We start from the raw sequence: 19,196 nt of genomic DNA on the forward strand, positions 1-19,196 counted from the left end.
GATACATGATTTAACAGGGGAACCCCCATCTCTATTGATTTAATGAGAACCTGCATTCAAACAACAGTAGCAGTGAAAATAACGTTAGCCCACTGAAAATAGGGCATTAGAAGAAGAGTTGGTTTTTATACCCCACTGTTCTCTACTGAAAGGAGTCTCAAACCGGCTTACAATCACCTTCTCTTCCTCTCCCCACAACAGACACCTTGTGAGGCAGATGGGGCCGAGAGAGTTCAGAGAGAACTGTGACTAGCCCAAGCTCACCCAGCAGGCTACATGTGTGGGACATGCGGCAAACCAATCTGGTTCACCAGATTAAAGTCTGCCGGTCATGTAGAGTAATGGGGAATCAAACCTGGTTCTTCAAATTAGAGTCCACCACTCGTAGCCACTTTCCTTTCCTTTATCCCTTAGAAGCTCCTTGATCCATTGATCTTGAGCAGTGTAAATCTAATGTTTGAGGGATATAAGGACTTAAATAAATCTTGCCACTGACAATGTAGCCTTGGGATCCCTGTCGCTGAATAAAAAAGGCATTATGTCAGATACAGAGGCATTAGATCTATATGTTAAAAGGGGAGAGATATAACGTGATCGAAGTTCCTCATAAAAGTGGCATTCCAAGAGGGCATGAGCTAATGAATCACTAGAGCCAGGAGAGCTCTTAACCACTACACCATGCTGGCTCTCAGACCCAGCCACTCTGCAGAATGTATGCTGGGCACATAGACATGTTGCTGTAATAACTGAACAGAAACCAAAAGTGAGAACTGGAACAATTGGTTCAGAATGAATGCCTCGGGCTGAGGGTTCACTTTCTCGATACTTCAAATGCACATGCAGTTGTCTTCTAGGGACAGTTTGCACTGCAACTTGTGTCCCGTCTCGAGGCATAAGAAATCCCTTTATCAATGCAGGAGGGTATTCTTAAGACGGTCACCTTTCCAGTCATTCTACAAGAAGGCCAATTTATCAACGTCTTTCCAGCCCCTGTGAAAGATAGTTCTCCCAGCCCTGTTCTGCAGCAACAGGGCTACTCCAGCTCTCCACTCAGCATCCTGGTGCACATCCTTTTTTCCTACAGCAGTAACTTGGCTCGTCTCTTTCTCTTCCCCCATATCCCTTGACTAGTTAGGGCCAGGAACTGGCACAGTATCAAAAAGAGTTTTTAAATGGGCAGCCATTTTTTGGCTGCTACCATAGAAGCAAAGTGGCAAAGGCTTCCATAGATGCAGCCCCACAAGAAACCATCCAGCAATGTTTTGGGTGCTTCAGCTCCTGGCAGGAATACCTCCATCTGCTTCTGTTGGGCAGCAGCAGCCTGTTTAGCTGTGACTTAAGGTGCTGAGGTTTAGGGGCGAACAACAGCAATGGTATGTCCTCACATGAACTGTCCGGGCATTAAGCCTCGGGCCACCATCGGAGGAGGGGAAAAGACACAGTGACTTCTGTGTCTTCTGATCAAAGATCCCTGCCTGCAGTTCGGTTAAAGCCTCTTTCCACACAGATCTTTGAGTCTTAATTTAACAGCAGACATTAAAAGGTATCAAGGCTGACCTTATAAAAAGTGTGTGTGGGGGGGGAAGTAAGATTCTCCTTGCCCTGTCCAGTCAGGGCAAGAGACAAAGGGGGGGGGGGAGAAAGCTTGCAAAAGCTCCAAACAGGCCCGCTACCACTCTTCAGAGGAGTCAAACTGGGACTCACCTGACCACCTCAGCATAGTCAAGGGCTGAGAACATGACCCTCAAAGGAGACATACATCCCAGAGAGGAGCCAACTCCTGCTGTCCTACTCCTAGGTTGGACAGAGGACTCATCTGCTTCATATGCTGATATCGGGGAGGGTGTGATGGACAGAGCCAATCTCCTTTGTACCCTGGTGGTCTGACAGAAAAAGCCAGCAACGGCCAGTCGGGGTCCTTTAGACCCTTTGGAGGGAGAAGGAAAGGGAAGGAAATTCATGCCCCGGGGGGGGGGGGGGTTGAACCTGGATCTCCTAGATCTTAGCCCAGCACTCTAGCCCCATTAAGCTTGTTCTCAAGTGATTGCTTTACATTATACCTAAGCTCAATCCATGCTCAATCAACTTTTTAAAGTGCATGTCCAGGGTCATATTAATTGGCCCTAAGCACTTCTGTGGAGGAGTGATTCATGATCCCCCTCTGTAAGCACATTCCCATCAACAAGGTGGAATGAAAAGGGATTAAAAATAAATGTACAGGTGAGCAGGGAATATACAACATCTGCTGAGTTATACAAGAAGCACCAATGGCGATAGGTTCACAGAACCATATTTTACTGTTCTTCAAAACAAACAGAGTTTGTTTACTCGAATGCTTCTTTGGGAAACGTTAAGGCATACAGTTGACCTCTCAGGTTCCTTAAAAGCTGTGTTTCCCTTGGCAAGCCTCCAAACACATAGTCTAAAAACACCTCATGCCCCACTAGTGAGCCTCTGCCAAGGCTGCCTCCAAAGCTCTCTGGGGCAACTCTGTTTGGTAGCATCATCAGAAAACTGAGGGGACCCCCCAGTCCTTCTGAGGAGGCTCTTCCAGAGACATGTGGTAGCCACCGAGAAAGATCCAGACTGTTGCTGGGCTTACCTTAGACGGGGGGGGGGGGGGTTACTGCCAGTAGGCCTTGCTGGGAAGACCGAAGCTGCTGCATGCAAACATTGAAGTAAAGGCAGTCCATCAAACGGGATCAACAGAGGATCCAGAAGAAAATCTGCCAATGCGCAGGAGTTTTCAGCAAGCTGTAGTTATTTGTAGAGATCTCCCAGTTTTAATTTCCCACTGTGTGTGTGTTGTGTGTTAAGTGCCGTCAAGTCGCTTCCGACTCATGGCGACCCTATGAATGAAAGTCCTCCAAAATGTCCTATCTTTGACAGCCTTGCTCAGATCTTGCAAATTGAAGGCTGTGGCTTCCTTTATTGAGTCAATCCATCTCTTGTTGGGTCTTCCTCTTTTCCTGCTGCCCTCAACTTTTCCTATCATGACGGTCTTTTCCAGTGACTCTTGTCGTCTCATGACGTGACCAAAATACGACAGCCTCAGTTCAGTCATTTTAGCCTCCAGGGTCAGTTCAGGCTTGATTTGATCTATAACCCACTGATTTGTTTTTTTGGCAGTCCACGGAATCCGTAACACTCTTCTCCAACACCACATTTCAAAGGAATCTATTTTCTTCCTATCAGCTTTCTTCACTGTCCAGCTTTCACACCCATACATAGTAATAGGGAATATGATGGCATGAATTAATCTAGTCTTGGTGGCCAGTGACACATCCTTACACTTCAAAATCTTTTCTAGCTCCTTCATGGCTGCCCTTCCCAGTCTCAATCTCCTTCTAATTTCTTGGCTGCAGTCTCCCTTTTGGTTGATGGTGGAGCCAAGGAATAGAAAGTCTTGAATTTCCCACTACCTGGCTACAATTGGGGCCTAGCTCTTAGTTAGAAGTGTAGAAGTTAGGGTCCCATTGTACACAGTGTCAAATCATGAACCAGGGAGCTGCCTCCTGCTGGAACAAGAAATACCCCATTAAATTTCAACAGCCTAGTTTCAGAATAGTGGGAATGGTAACCTTCACAAGGACAGTGTCCATCCAACCACTGAGACAAAACTATCAGGAATAGTCCAGTTTCATTTTGCTACCAGAAATTATTCTGAAAAATTTTAATAATTTCTAAAATTATCCTGTCCTTTTGCTTTCATTATAGTTTCACAATTCAGAGCTAAACAGCTATCAAACCCCAAAAGACGTAGACATGCCTAATTCTTTGGATGTTATCCATAGCTCTGAACAAGATATTTAAGAAAAACTTTACGAGTTATCCTAGAAAGGGCTACTTTTTCATTTTTTGTGGTAATTAACTTTTGGGGATACATACTAACTTGCTTATTCTTTTTTTAACCCACCCTTCCTCTAAGGAGTTCACAGCTGTGTACCTGCTCCCCTCAATTTATCCTGCACAACAATCCCGTGGGGTAGGTCAGAGTGATAGAGAGTGACAGAATTAAGATCAACAGGAAAGCTTAATCAGCAAGAGGTAATTTGAACCAGTCTCCCTGGTCCTAGTATAACACGCTGATGACTACACCATACTGAGCTAGTTAAAATGCTCTATGGCAGGAGCCATTTGACATCATTGTCCCAAAAGAAAAAAACTTTTTTTGGCAAAAGGCATGCGGAAGTATAGCAGATTTCATCCCCCTCAAAGGAAGAATTAAACCTTGCAACAAACATTTCCAATGAATTAGATGTAATTTGGCATTTAAGGTGACATAACCGAAAGAACTGTGATCTCAAGGTAACATTTGGATGTTTTCAGCTCGTGGAAATATGAAGCATTTCACACCACTCACTCCATTACAGGCTTGGCTTCCTAGAACTCTAGGAAAGCTGCTTCGTTACTATGACAATGGATCCAGGAAAATGCTGTTCCCTTGCAATGGGATGCTTTAAAATTACAGACATTATGTGCTATTTCTGGGCCGTGCATATTAGCAGGCAGGATTACCAAGTCTAATAGGATACATCTAAACATACTTCAGTTAACTTTGTTGACAACAATACTAGCCTCTCCATTTAATTTTGCAAATGTTTTAACAGAGCAAAAATAATTGCAACAAAAACAAAGCAAAAGACCACTTTGTATGGGGTAAAGATCCAGCATGCCTCCATCCTATCACTGTTGCTGCTGCTTTTTCTCCGAAAAACAGAAAAAAATATTTTTCTATATAGTGCAACAAGCCTTTCAGCAAAGCAAGCAAGCAGACTATAAGAAAAAATATACAGCCAGAGTGAGTGGGAGGACAGCCACTGAAGGCTCACAATCAGCCACCTTAAATAAATTCCATATGGGCCAGGAGAAATCCCCACTCCACCCGGCCTGGTTTCAAGCCCAACAATCCACAGGGCACCAACTAGTCAAGCAGCCGGGCATGCAAACCAAAGACTCAGACAAGCAGTGAGCCTACACTATGTATCATTGGCTGGATGACCCCCCCACACACACACATATATACACACACACACCCCACCTAGACAAACTGCAGACCACAAAAACGCAACAGGGCTAAAGACTCCAGAAGACAAACAAAAGGATAAACAAGGGGGGAGCGGATGAAGATTTAAAATATGTCGCTTTGCTTTTTAAATCTTCCGGGATTCAAGCCCACTGTATAAGATTCAAAGACTGATGATTCAGGGTACGGAACATCAGGGTTCATGGGCTGTTCTCAAATTCGACTTCTTGAAATACACAAATACCACATAATTCCAATCCTAGGCCAACTGGACAGGCTACCCATTTGCTTCTGTTTACTACCTATTTTCGGGAACATTTTCTTGCATCTATTCCCGCTAATCCCTTGAGATCTGCCCCACGTTCCCTCATTTGACCAAGTAAACACTGCAAGAGCAGAGAGCTTTTTCTGGGGCTGCGCCATCAGTGTAGTGTAGAATGCCCTCCCAAAGGACAGTCACGGCCTATTTTCCAGCAAGTAAATTGCCTTTATTTTTTGAAAGCCTCTTACCAGTGGCTGAGTGAAAACTGTATTAAATGGCTAGCTACTAAGGTGGCTGCTAATAATTCAAACTTATACATTGCCTTTGTTTTCTTTGAGCAAACAGCGTGATTCCTTAACAGAACTGGAGCTATAAGAAAACTCTGTCTGCTGAGTCCTTCCAAATGGTAACTGACCTTTATGAATGGCTTGAAGTGCCGTACTATACTGGTTCCTAACCTTTTTGGTATGTGGACCCACAACCTTTTTGGTATGTGGACCCACAAGTTCAAATTTATTTGGAATGGTGACCATGGGTTTTTGCTAGTCATTGTTTTCATGCATTTTGACAGCAAGATTGTCTATTTCATAATTGTTACTTGAGTTATCCATATCCAAGCAAAAAAATTACTTAACACACCTAATAATGTAGAGTTTGGTGAAATATTTATCACTTACAAAGTTAGTCACAGTATTTTCATGCAAATGTAAGCACACAGTATTTTCATGCACAATCCTATGCATGTCTACTCAGAAGTAAGTCTCTGTGTTCAACGGTGCTAACTCCCAGGTAAGTGGGCACAGGATTGCCTTGTATGTAAGCCCCATTGAATTAAACAAGATTTACTTCAGAGAAGACAAACAGAAGCAGATAGGGTGGGGTTTGGCTAGTTCTTCATCTGGGCAAATAGAGCCAGAGTCCCAGACCCTTACACCCCCCTTACTTCTGTAAAGTAGAGATTGAGAAAGCAAAACATGGGGGAAAGGCTGGGGTTTACTCGGACTGCTCCCTGTTTAGCTGAAAGCTTCAGATTCCAGAAGTGAAGCTCCTTTCTCTTATAATACTGTTTTAGAATGGAAGTATCCCCCCACACATATTCCATTTAACTTCAATGGCAGATTTTTTCCTTTTGGGAAATGCATTTGTTTCTGAAAATCAAGCACCTTCTGTTTTCTTCTGATCATCACTGTATCTGCCAGTGGCTGGTGTGAGGGAGGAAATGAAGTTGGGACTGGAATGACAGCCCCAAAGTGGAATGGTGGTCCCTGGGAGTAACAAAAGCGTTCTGGGGCTAGAATGACCATCATTCCACTTTGGGGGCCTGTCATTCCAGTCCCAGAGTACTGATTCTACTCCTAGGTACCATTGTTCCACTCAGGGGCCATCAATCCAGTGCTAAAGCACTGATTCTATTAATAGGGACAGTCATTCCACTCTGGGGGCTGTCATTCCAGGCACAGAGCACTCATGATACTCCTAGTGGTCTTCATTCCAGTCCGGGGGCCATCATTCTTGTCCCTGAACACTTCTGCTACTCCCAAGGGCTGTCGTTCCAGTCCCAGAGCACTGATTATATTCCTAGGGACTGTCATTCCATTCTGGGGGCTGTCATTCCAGGCCCAGAACACTCTGCTGCTGCCAGGGGCTGTCATTGCACTAAGAAGAGGGATGTATCTCAGCCCAGAGACCTTCATTTAAAATCCATTCCATATTTCCATTGCAACTTTTGCCTGCAGTAATATATTTCAATGGGTCAACGCAAGGCAACTGGCATTCCTGGGTCCCATTACATCCAATGGGCATGCCAGCATCTCCCATTATTCTCAATGGGCAATCCTGTCATTCATTTTAGTATATCACTTGAAGAGGTGGGGCTAGGAGATGTATATAAACTGTGGCTTCCCCAGCAATCAGAGACAATGAGTCAAGGACAGCTTGGTCCTGAGGTTTCTCCCCTTGTGGACTCTCAAAGTATAATAATCTTCACACTATTGCCCATGACCCCCCTCCCCCACAACAAGCACACAAGCAGCCTGGCACGCAAACAGGCTGGCACGCATACCAGCAACTTTCCTGGTCATTCGTTTGGCCATTTTAAAACACACTCCAATGACCAACTGCTGAGAAACAGCTGGGTGATATAAACATCAAATGAAATGGGGAGGGGTCAGCCAAAGAAAAGAAAAATGTGGAGCAGCAAGGCAAGGAGCTCCTGTTAAAAAACAAACAAACTCTAAGAGAACCAAAAAATCTGCAGCCAAACAGAAACCCTGGGGGAAATTAGGGGAAGGGTTTCAAAGAAGCAGCTAAACTTGCTGAACCCAGGTGTGTGTGTCTCTCTGTGTGTGTGTGTAAAGGTAAAGGTCCCCCGTGCAAGCACCGGGTCATTCTTGACCCATGGGGTGATGTCACATCCCAAGATTTTCTAGGCAGATTTTGCTTACGGGGCGGTTTGCCAGTGCCTTCCCCAGTCATCTTCCCTTTACCCCCAGCAAGCTGGGTCCTAATTTTACCGACCTCGGAAGGATGGAAGGCTGAGTCAACCTTGAGCCGGCTACCTGAAACCAACTTCTGTCGGGATCGAACTCAGGTTGTGAGCAAAGCTTTGGGCTGCAGTACTGCAGCTTACCACTCTGCGCCACAGGGGGAATAAGGTCCAAGCAGCTCACTATCTCCCACTCCCGCCCGCTCTCACTGCAGCCTCCAGCCTCCATCTCTCTCTGCCTCTTCCTATCAGTTGGCAAATGAATGGGGAAGGCAGAAAACAGTTCCAAAGATTTTGCCTTATTGTAAATTTTTAACTGTTCCCAAATACAGAGTGCTTTTCTCCAAGGCTAGATTAAATGCACTGCCATTGGGGGAGTTAGTAGGCAGATTTTCAGGGGTCCCCTTTTCCGAGCGAGTTTGTGATTGTGGATCAGGAAGTTTGGACACTGTTTGGTATTTTTTTGTACATTGTAAAAAAAGCATGATTTCGCCAGAGACAAATGGATCAAAATACACAGAGTTGTGGACCTGCCCTAAAGCAAGATATAGTTGCAAAGTTATTGGCTGATACTGATCCAAATGTAACCCTCGCCATAGCAAACATTTTATCTATGGTTTTTAATGATACCTCTTTTTAACGGTACTGTTTAGATATTATATTTTTATATGTTTGGGTATTTATGTATTATGGAATGTATTGAATTTGTTTTGCTCATGACCTGTTGGTCCACGAGCATAAAGAATGGAATAAAGGAAAAAGGCAGAAAACAGTTACGTTGCAGCAGAAATTGCTGCTCAATGTGTTTTGCAAGCACCCCAGACTTCATCCCATCTGCCTATTGGGGAGGAAAAGGATGACAACCAAACGGCTGCTTCTGTGCTAGGCAAGAAGGGACGCCTGCTCCTTTCCCGGCACGCAAGTGCGGCTGCCACTTTAGCCTTGTTCACTACAGACTGCTGGTTGGCTGGCTGTGCCCCACTTCCTCCACCTCAGAGATTCAGCGTGAGTTCAGATGGGCACCATTAGCCAATAGGAGCCTGACCCAAAGGTTGGAAAACTCTGCCAAAGTAGTCCAAAGTTAGTCGCAACAAAAGCACAGCACATCCACAGGGTTCATGTTACTGTCAGTCTGGGTTAAAATTTTCACAAGTGAACTGTTCTGTGTCAACAGCATATGCACGTGGTTACCTACTCTTCCACCTCAGGGTGCACTTCCAATATCAGCCACGGTGATGACAGGATCCACCCAATTACATTTTAAAAGCTGGTCACCATTAACTCAAACATATTTATAGTTCCACTATAACAAGTGTGTTTGGAAGAATGAAAGCTCAACTAGACATTCTCCAGTCTTAGGACTGGAATGTTCTCCATTGCCTGCCCCCTCTTCTGTGACAGAAGGAGCATAGGTTGTCCCTGCAATTACTATGAGCTTCAGAGTCACTCCCCACATAGTGAGACATCTTGCTGCTTCCAAGTACCTTCAAAGCTCAGACTTATGTCAAGGAACCAATCCCTGCCCAAACTGTGAATGGGCAGGTCAGTGGTGACCAAAGTCTGGCTGGCCAGCCAACATGGCAAACTAGTCTATATCAAGCTACCAAGAGACATGCAAGTATTCACATAACTGTGTAATGGTAGTCTTAAAATCACATTAAAAAAACAGCACAGAAGCCAGTAATTCCAAGACTAATGAAACAAATCAGTGGGTTCTAGATCAAATCAAGCCTGAACTGACCCTAGAAGCTAAAATGACTAAACTGAAACTATCATATTTTGGTCACATTATGAGAAGACAAGAGTCACTAGAAAAGACAGTCATGCTAGGAAAAATTGATGGCAGCAGGAAAAGAGGAAGACCCAACAAGAGATGGATTGACTCAATATAGGAAGCCACGGCCCTCAGTTTGCAAGATCTGAGCAAGGCTGTCAAAGACAGGACATTTTGGAGGACACTGATTCATAGGGTTGCCGTGAGTCGGATGCGACTTGACGGCACTTCACACACACACACACGCACAATGAAACAAATGGAAGGGGGACTGTGCAGCTGTCAATAAACCAGTGTCATAAACCATTTCTTTTCCTTTCCACATTTTCAGAAAGCAATCAGGAAAACTCATATTTCTCTTGCTGCATAATCAGCGGGTTTCCCCTTCCCACCTGACAAGCTTCTCCTTGCTGACTTGTTGAGACCTCTTCAGCGGTGCTCTGTATTTATCAGAGAAGCATCATCAGCAAACCTCGCTGCTTTAGTGCCTGACACTCCTCAGAGAAAGTGACTGCAGAACAAACGTGTGAGGGTTACAAGCCATCCCTACCAGGTATGTAAACTTGACCACATCAAATTGTCACTTTCACGTACTTAAATTTAGCACACCAGAATTCCTAGAAGGAACTGTGGGAACCTAGTCGTGTGTGTGTTGGGGGGGTTGTAATATAAAACTGCTTGATTTTTCAACTGCAGCAAAGTTCATTCTAAAGTTCTCTTTTCTTACACTTTAAGCCGTTTTTAAAAAACACAATACAGATTGATTTTCTTTAAATACATGCTTCTCAAAAGTTTTCATATTCTCAAGACTTCCAAGTTGTTGTGTTGCCAAAAATTCAGAGAAGCATTATACGTTTAGAGTGCTGGGTGTACATGCGTTTGCCCCATAATCTCTTTGCTTTCCCTCTCTAACCAAAGTATTTTTTCCAGTACAGTAGTCCTTTATTCTCCAGTAGATGGTACAGAGACAGGGTATGATGGAGAGCAGTGCTGTGCTAACAGTACCAGAGAGCTATGTTTGTTTCATAAAAAAACTAATGCAGTTTTCTATGAGGCACAGCAAGCTTTACATTCAGGAGGAGTTGTGTTTCCGCAGCTTCCGCTGCCAAGAAAGCATCTTGAACATACCATCTGGAAGTAAGTATTAAGTCACATTGCGGTTCATAGTTTTAAAGGGTTGTGTAAGACATAATCGCATGTTCAGATCATTTATGGCGAGAACGTGTTGTTACTGCTGCTTTAGGCTCCTGTGTGCTTTAATTTTACATCTGCTGAAACTTAGAAACTGAAGTAAGGATAAACATCCACAAGACAGTGACAGCTGACGTATGGTACCACCCAGGGATGGCTCCGTTTCCCATCTGTCTTGTGGGTTGCAGAGTGGAGCACCTGCTCCGTGTGGCCACTACTACATCAATGAAAGAAGCTCACAGCAGATGGCACACCTCCAATCCCTACAACTACTATCACTCATGAGAATGCTTGCAGGGGATATTATGAAAGGAGGGGACTCACCTCCCACACTATTAGTGAAAGGATTTGTTACTGAACCTATCACTAGCAGTAGTGATGTTTGTTGTGCAAAAGTGAGCTTTGAGAGCACACAAGAGGTTCAAAGCCTTTGCATATTAATTTCAAGTTTCAGAATCAGTTGATTCTGCAGCAAATATAAGCATTTATTTAAAAATTATTTAAAGAATTATTTATGCATCTACCCATCTCTTTCGTAGACAAAATTAATGGCAGAAAATATCCACTGCTTCTGCTTTCACGTAATGTGTAATTTCATGCATCGGTTGGTAACTTTTTGGGGACGGCACACTTCTCAAAGCCCGCAGTCTGTCTAGACAGGAGGAGATGCGTTCTTGTGTCTGCCCAGGTCACCTCATCAGATTGGAAAGTGCCAGGGAGACTCTGCAGCCCTGCAGAAACTGCAGGATGGGAGCAGCTACAGGACCCTTCCTCTTTATCCACCCACTGTAAAATGCAAAGAAAAAAAGAAATAAGCAGCCTATCTTTGGATAAAAATACTAGATTCCTGCAATAGAAGACATAGCAGGAGCTGAGGGAACTGAGTAGGAGGAGTTCTGAAAACTTATTCATTTGCTTCTGTTTCTAGTATTATTGTTCAGAGAATAAAACATTTCTTACAAGGTGACCGACAAAGGAGGTGGAGAGGAGGAGAAGAAGAGTTGGTTTTTTATATGCTGACTTTCTCTACCACTTAAGGAGACTCAAACCGGCTTACAATCACCTTCCCTTCCCCTCCCCACAACAGACACCACTCCAATAAACCAACAAATTTAGAAATAAAATTACTTAATCTTCCCCTAATCATAGAAAGAACACTATAGTCAGTGGATGTAACTGCCATGATATACATACTAAAAGGCATGCAGAGGAATGCTTGTCTAAACATATATTTTAGTAGATGGAATACATTATTCACAGAAAGGGTTAAAATGGCTTTTAAAAGCAACTCTGCTCCTAAGGAAATCTAGCTCAGCAGGTTAAAACATAAGGCTGGCTCAGCAGAGTTTTTTTTAAAAAAATTATATGTTGACAGCAAGTTTTGGATTTTAAATCTTGTTATACACATGAGAAATGCAAACAGAAGAATCCATTAATTACTGGATTGTGAACTCTACATTTAGGCTTGTTAGCAACTGGTGTGGAAATTAACACCACAGGGGAGGGGCCGTGGCTCAGTGGTAGAGCATCTGCTTGGCATGCAGAAGGTCCCAGGTTCAATCCCTGGCATCTCCAGTTCAGGGGACTAGGCAAGTAAGTGACGTGAAAGACCTCTGCCTGAGACCCTTGAGAGCTGCTGCCGGTCTGAGTAGACAATACTGACTTTGATGGACCAAGGGCCTGATTCTGTAGAAGACAGCTTCATGTGTTCTACTGCTCATGCCTGCTCACTGGAGAGGTTAGCTCATCTTTCATTCAGGTCTGCATGTTTAATCCCCTAAATTACATATAAAAATCTAACCCAACCAAATTATGTTGCTACTATTTCTACTACCATCAGTACCCCTCCTAATAGCAAGCCTGATTGCTGAGGGCAACAAAATGGGGTCATCCATGGATGGCTTTTGACGCTTGGGCATTAGGTAGACAGAAAAATACTTCTTTGTATTTTTTTTAAAAGGAAAATAGTCAGACAAGGACAAAACAAACGACAGAGGTATGGGAAGTTGTCAGTTTAAAACAAAAATGGGCCAGGGTGTGTATGTGTGTGACAAATGACCATTCAAGCTCATGCCTGATAGTACACTTGAGGGAATGAGGTGTTTATGCCCTCAACCAAGCCCTCCAATACTCAATAGGGAGAAAGACAAAAAATAATCTTCCTCCACTCTCCGTATCACTCAGGCTCAGGGCTAGAAGAACAGTTTCCTGCTCATATGACCTCAAATCTCAGCCATCAGCAACATGGCTTGCTAGACTGATGAGGGTCAGGCCTAGGTGAGCAGGAAGCTACCTATCCAGTCCCAGAGGGCAGCAGTCCTATGTTATTAGAAGAGGGGAAGGCATTAAAGATGAACACTCAACATTATATTGCACATAGGAACTAGTGATTCATAAGAAGGGACTATATTGCATGTGTATGATAGGGTTGTCAGCCAAGCATTGGCTACTGGAAGGAACTGGGGGGGAGGGGAGAGAGAGACAGAGAGGAGACATTCAAATTGATCTCATGGTATTACTTCCAGCATGAATCCGGAAATGATGTCAGTGCATCGTCACGGTGCTCTAAGATTCCACCAAACTTCTATTGTGCTGATGTCTAGATTTGCACTGTGATGTTAATTTCCACACAATTTTTCTACCACTGCCACACTAGGAAACCAGGGCCAGAAAGTCTTCCACCGTAGCTGTGCGTCCACATGAAGTTGCTCAGAACCAAGAAAGACCAGTGATCAATTTAGCTAATTTGGGTCAGTATTGCCTATTCTGGCTGGCAGCTACCTGCTTCATGTGCTTTACTACAGAAGTAAAATCTTATCCCTATCAAAACTTTAGAGTTACTAAGCCCAGGTCCATGTCACTATGACCTCTACAGAGTACTGCAATCCTTGTTCACTAACAGCCTACTGAGTAAAAGCATATCAGACTGAACCCTACAAGCTTTCACATGAACAAATGAAGCTGCCTTAAACTGAATCAGACCCTTGGCCCATCAAAGTCAGTATTGTCTACTGGCAGCAGCTCTCCAGGGTCTCAGGTTGACATCACCTACTTGCCTGGTCTCATTAACTGGAGATGCCCGGGATTAAACCTAGGACCTTCTGCATGCCAAGCAGATGTTTTACCACTGAGACACAGCCTCTCCCATTTCTAGTTGCTTGAGGAGGTGGGTGATTTCACCCAATTGCCTTTCTTTAATGCAGTCCACCTGCCATGGCGCATTTTATTAATGAGGGACCCAAGACACTCAGAAGTAGATTCTCTCAGGTCCCCAGAGCCTGGTGAGGGTAAGGTGGAAAAGATAGAGGCCTCTGTACATGGAAAGCTTGTAGGAACCAAACTCTGTTTAATCTTCTACTACAGTGCTCTTCAACCCAGGAGACAACACCCTCAGCTAGGTAGGTCACCTACAGTGCAATCCTAAAGAGTGTTACTCCAGGCTAGGCCCATTCATTTAAATCATCTCAGATTGGAGTAACTCAGCATAGAATTGCACCAATGGTCCCAACATGAATCACTAGTTCCTGCTTTTTGGATGGACCTGCTACTACAGTGCATATGTAGAGAGCAAAGGAACTATTTGTCACCTGTTGTTGACAAATTGGGAAAATATGGTTTAGATCCTATTACTGTTCGGTGGATCTGTAACTGGTTGACAGATCGCACTCAAAGAGTGCTTGTTAATGGTTCCTTATCCACTTGGAGACAAGTGACTAGTGGAGTGCCTCAGGGATCTGTCCTGGGCCCTGTGTTGTTTAACATCTTTATAAATGATTTGAATGAAGGAACACAGGGGATGCTTATTAAATTAGCAGATGATACTAAATTGGGAGGGGTGGCAAATACAGTAACAGAGCCAGGATACAGGATGATCTTGACAGGCTGGAGAATTGGGCTAAAACCAATAAAATGCATTTCAACAGAGATAAATGTAAAGTTCTGCATTTAGGTAGGAAAAATCAAATGCATAATTATAGGATGGGGGAGACTTGTCTTGGCAGTAATGTGTGTGAAAAGGATCTTGGGGTCTTAGTAGACCAAACACTGAATGAGTCAGCAGCGTGATGCGGTAGCTAAAAAGGCAAATGTGATCTTGGGCTGTATCAACAGAAGTACAGTGTCCAGATCACGCGAAGTGATGGTATCACTTTGCTCTGCTCTGGTTAGATCTCACCTATATTGTGTTCAGTTTTGGGTACCGCAATTTAAGAAGGATGTAGACAAGCTGGAATATGTCCAGAGGAGGGCAACAAAGATGGTGAGGGGTCTGGAGACCAAGTCCTATGAGGAAAAGTTGAAGGAGATGGGTATGTTTAGCCTGAAGAGAAGACTGAGGGGTGATATGATAACCATCTGCAAGTACTTGAAGGGCGGTCATATAGAGGAGGGTGCCGAGTTGTTTTCTGTTGCTCCAGAAGGTCAGACCAGAACCAATGGGTTGAAATTAAATCAAGTTTCCATCTAAACATTAGGAAGAATTTTCTAACAGTCAGAGCGGTTCCTCAGTGGAACAGGCTTCCTCGGGAGGTGGTAAGCGCTCCTTCCCTGGAGATTTTAAAGCAGAGGCTAGATGGCCATCTGTCAGCAATGCTGATTCTACGATCTTAGGCAGATCATGAGAGGGAGGGCTTCTTGGCCATCTTCTGGGCATAGAGTAGGGGTCACTGGGGGTGTGCGGGAGGTAGTTTTGAATTTCCTGCATTGTGCAGGGGGTTGGACTAGATGACCCTGGATTCTATATACCTCCTGCTTCTCTCTGTGCACACATTGAATCAGCGAACAGTGAGGCAAGGTCATTCAGCAGTGGAGAGGATTCCTTTTATCCCATATTCAGAAGGACACTCACTTGCTTTCTTCCTCTTCACCTTGCCTGGTCTGCCACCCTTCACTCTAGTTTTTGTGCATGCTAGCAGCACATGCTCGCATACCAGTGACTACTCTAGCTCCTCTTTTTCCTGTCATGTTACTTCCTGTAATGTGCTATTCAACCAGTAGGTTCCATAATGCTGCCTGGGCATTAAAAATGTATCCCAGGTATGAAAAGGATGAAGGCCATTTCTCTATGAGGTATACTATGAGAGCCAGCATGGTGTAGTGGTTAAGAGAGGTGGACTAATCTGGAGAACCGGGTTTGATTCTCCACTCCTCCACTCCATGAGCAGCGGACTCTAATCTGGTGAACTGGGTTGATTTCCCCACTCCTACACATGAAGCCTCTGCATAGCAACCCTGGTATTCCTTGGTGGTCTCCCATCCAAATACTAACCAGGGCTGACCCTGCTTAGCTTCTGAGATCTGACGAGATCAGGCTAGCCTGGGCCATCCAGGCTATGCAGAGGAAGGCACTGGCAAACCACCTCTGTTGGTCTCTTACCATGACAACCCCAAAAAGGGGTCGCCATAAGTCAGCTGCAACTAGATGGCCCTTTACACACACACACACACACGAAGACAGCTGGGTGACCTTGGGCTAGTCACAGCTCTCTTAGAGCTCTCTCAGTCCCACCTACCTCACAGGGTGTGTTGTGGGGAGGGGAAGGGAAGGTGATTGTAGGGCAGTTTGATTCTTTCTTAAGTAGTAGAGAAAGTCAGAATATACTTCTACTGGTGAACAGTAATTTTAACCCTATTATTCCTAAATCTGAACTGAAGTAATCTGTATTATTTAAAAGTGGCGTATGCCATTACAATCCGGGAAGATTATGGCCTCAGGAAGCAGCCAAATGAATTAGATGGACTTATTCAAGATGTGGGTAAAACAGGAACAAAATAAAATATTTTAAGATTAATACTGTAAAATGAATGACTTTCCTACAGCTAAAGAATAATTTATTATGCTACAATTTTAATGACCGCCAAACATTAGAACAAAATGCCGGGTCTTTTATCCAACAGAATATTTATTTAATTCATTTTAACCCTACTTTTCTCCCCAACGGAGAACCCAAAGTGGCATACATCAATTATTTTCTTCCCCGTTTTATCATCACAACATCTCTGTGAGGTAGGACAGGCTGAGTGTGTATGACTGGCCCAAGACCACCCAACAAGCTTCTGTGGCATGCTCAACTGACTTGAAGTTCACGTTGTTAAGTTTTCATAGTGGTAGCCTGATTTCAATGACAGGGGCTTAACTTTAGCTGGATTATTCCCCCAAGGTCTTAATCAGTTGTTTTTACTGCCAATGACACTACACTATTAGAGGTAGCAAGAAGTGATCAAAGGACAGGCAAAGTTCCTAGGCATCAGGAAAAATGACAGCTGTAAATGACCAGCACAGAAGCTTGAACTGTGGACTTTAGAAAATAGCTTTATAAAACAGAGATCAACTGAAGAATTACCCCAAAAAAACCCTCTACACACAGAAATGTATTTAAAATATAGCTAAGATCCATAGCATCAATATTTTTAGAGGAATCGGAGAAGAAATCGTATTCACCTAACCTAATTAAATTAACTGTAGATTTGGACTTCAGGAACACTCTATAATAACTAGCTGGAGACCCCTGTTCCTTTCACTGCCTCACTTTGCAGAACAAAATGAAGGCTTCTGCCCTGGTCATTAAGAGCAGAAATGCCCCATTTTGCATTTCCTTCCCTTTTGGCATTATCATAACCTGATGCCTTAATTCTACTTTTTTTTTGTCACTGTGTATTATCAACGGGCGGCTCCTTGCGCTCAGTCGCTCAAAAACACTGTTCCATTTGTAATCATTTCTGTTCAAGTGCCCTGTATACAGCTGCTCAGTGCTTTTGTAGCCTTCTCATCTGCTGCAGGGTCACGTTCAGTCATTCATTCGGATAGCTTGCATTAAAGACCACAGCCTTCTTGTTTGCTAATTTCTTTTTTCTTTTGCCCCTGCCCTTCTCCCCTCCCCACCCGCCTTCTCTCTCACACAGACAGCTACAGCCTTGGCTGGGGAGCGATCAGACAATTACACATTTACAACAACAGAAGAGAAACAGACAGACAAAAGGTGACAGCAAATCTCATCATGGCATCAGCAGCTCTACAGTTCTTTGCTTTCATTTTAGCCTTGCTGGGTGTCTTTGGCGCAATCACGGCTGCCTTGTTGCCCAACTGGAAGGTGAACGCAGACGTGGGTTCAAACATCATCACAGCCATCACCCAGATGCAAGGGCTCTGGATGGACTGCACATGGTACAGCACCGGGATGTTTAGCTGCACACTGAAGTACTCCATCCTCTCCCTCCCTGTTTACATCCAGGCAGCGCGGACCACCATGGTTTTGTCTTGCATCCTCTCGGCTTTTGGAATCTGCATTGCCACCGTCGGGATGAAGTGCACCCGCCTGGGAGGGGACAGGGACACCAAAAGCCACACGTCGTTTGCGGCGGGAGTCTTCTTCATCCTCGCAGGAATATTCGGGTTGATACCAACCGCATGGTACACGAGAGAGATCATTGCCAATTTTCTGGACCCAGCAGTCCCGGAGAGCAGCAAGCACGAACCAGGAGGAGCTGTTTACGTTGGATTCATTTCAGCGGGACTTCTCCTCACGGCAGGTGCAATCTTTGGCACTTCCTGTTTTAAAAAGCAGCAGGGAGCCTGGATCTACCCTAATAAGCAGCACCACCAGTTCCCCGGTGCCCAGCAAGAGAACAACACAGGCTACAACCTGAAGGACTATGTGTAAATATCGCTGAAATATATTAGCCAGGGTTCCTATACTGTCAAGCGCAGCTTTATTTACTGTACTTTTAAGTAAAAGAAAAATTATGTTCTTGATAAGAGGGCTGTAATTATATTTTGACAAAGTGTATTCTGGGTTGGTTTTCCCACTTCTACACATGAAGCCAGTTGAGAGACCTTGGGCAAGTTACCTTGCCCCAAAAAAAGGGATAGCAAGAGTTTAAGTTACTGTAACAACCCTTATTTTATTGCTGAAATTGCTTTACAACTTAAATGTAACAGGAAAGAACAAAATGAAGAATACAATGTTTAACTCTTCTAGCATGCAAAAGTTTGTTCTTGTTTGTCATGTGCCATGTTTAATTTCCTCAAGAGCCTCATTTTAACTATGACACCAGCAAAACCTATTGTGCCTCAATGGGAAACCCTATATATTATTTCCAAATCATAGCTACATCTGTCTTTCATTGTGAGTTCCCAACTACCATGGTAACTAGATTTCTTCATTAAAAAACTCTCATGAATTTGCATGTCAGGGCTGAAAAGCTCACATTGCCATTCAGTGGTTGCCAAAACTACCCCCCATCCCATCATTCTCCACCTGCTGAGGGTGCCATTTTCATTTCTGAAGAAACATCTACTTAACTGCTGCTAATTTAAGGTCCAAGCATCAGGACAGAGAAGAGGATACATAAAGTTATCGAAGCTGCAATGTTATATATTTTAGTCTATGTCTTAACTTATAAATACCTTTCCCAAGATACTAAAGCAACTAAGTTAAACAAATGTTTCTGTTACTGATAA

At 43.9% G+C, this 19,196-nt stretch overlaps 2 protein-coding genes across 2 annotated transcripts in view; one reads left to right on the top strand and one right to left on the bottom strand.

The window, feature by feature from the left end:
• TFB1M (transcription factor B1, mitochondrial) overlaps positions 1-19,196 on the bottom strand; it is a 40,743-nt gene that overhangs the window by 2,762 nt on the left and 18,785 nt on the right. The window lies entirely within an intron of this gene.
• CLDN20 (claudin 20) lies at positions 17,646-18,399 on the top strand. The gene has a single exon (XM_056853268.1). The coding sequence runs from the start codon at positions 17,734-17,736 to the stop codon at positions 18,394-18,396; it is 663 nt and encodes a 220-aa protein (XP_056709246.1). The 5' UTR covers positions 17,646-17,733; the 3' UTR covers positions 18,397-18,399.

Source organism: Euleptes europaea, chromosome 7 (genome assembly GCF_029931775.1).
Source record: "Euleptes europaea isolate rEulEur1 chromosome 7, rEulEur1.hap1, whole genome shotgun sequence".
Classification (NCBI taxonomy): Eukaryota; Metazoa; Chordata; class Lepidosauria; order Squamata; family Sphaerodactylidae; genus Euleptes; species Euleptes europaea.

Coding starts and splice junctions, on each gene's coding strand:
- CLDN20 (XM_056853268.1), top strand. CDS start 17,734: ATGGCATCAGCAGCTCTACAGTTCTTTGCTTTCATTTTAGCCTTGCTG.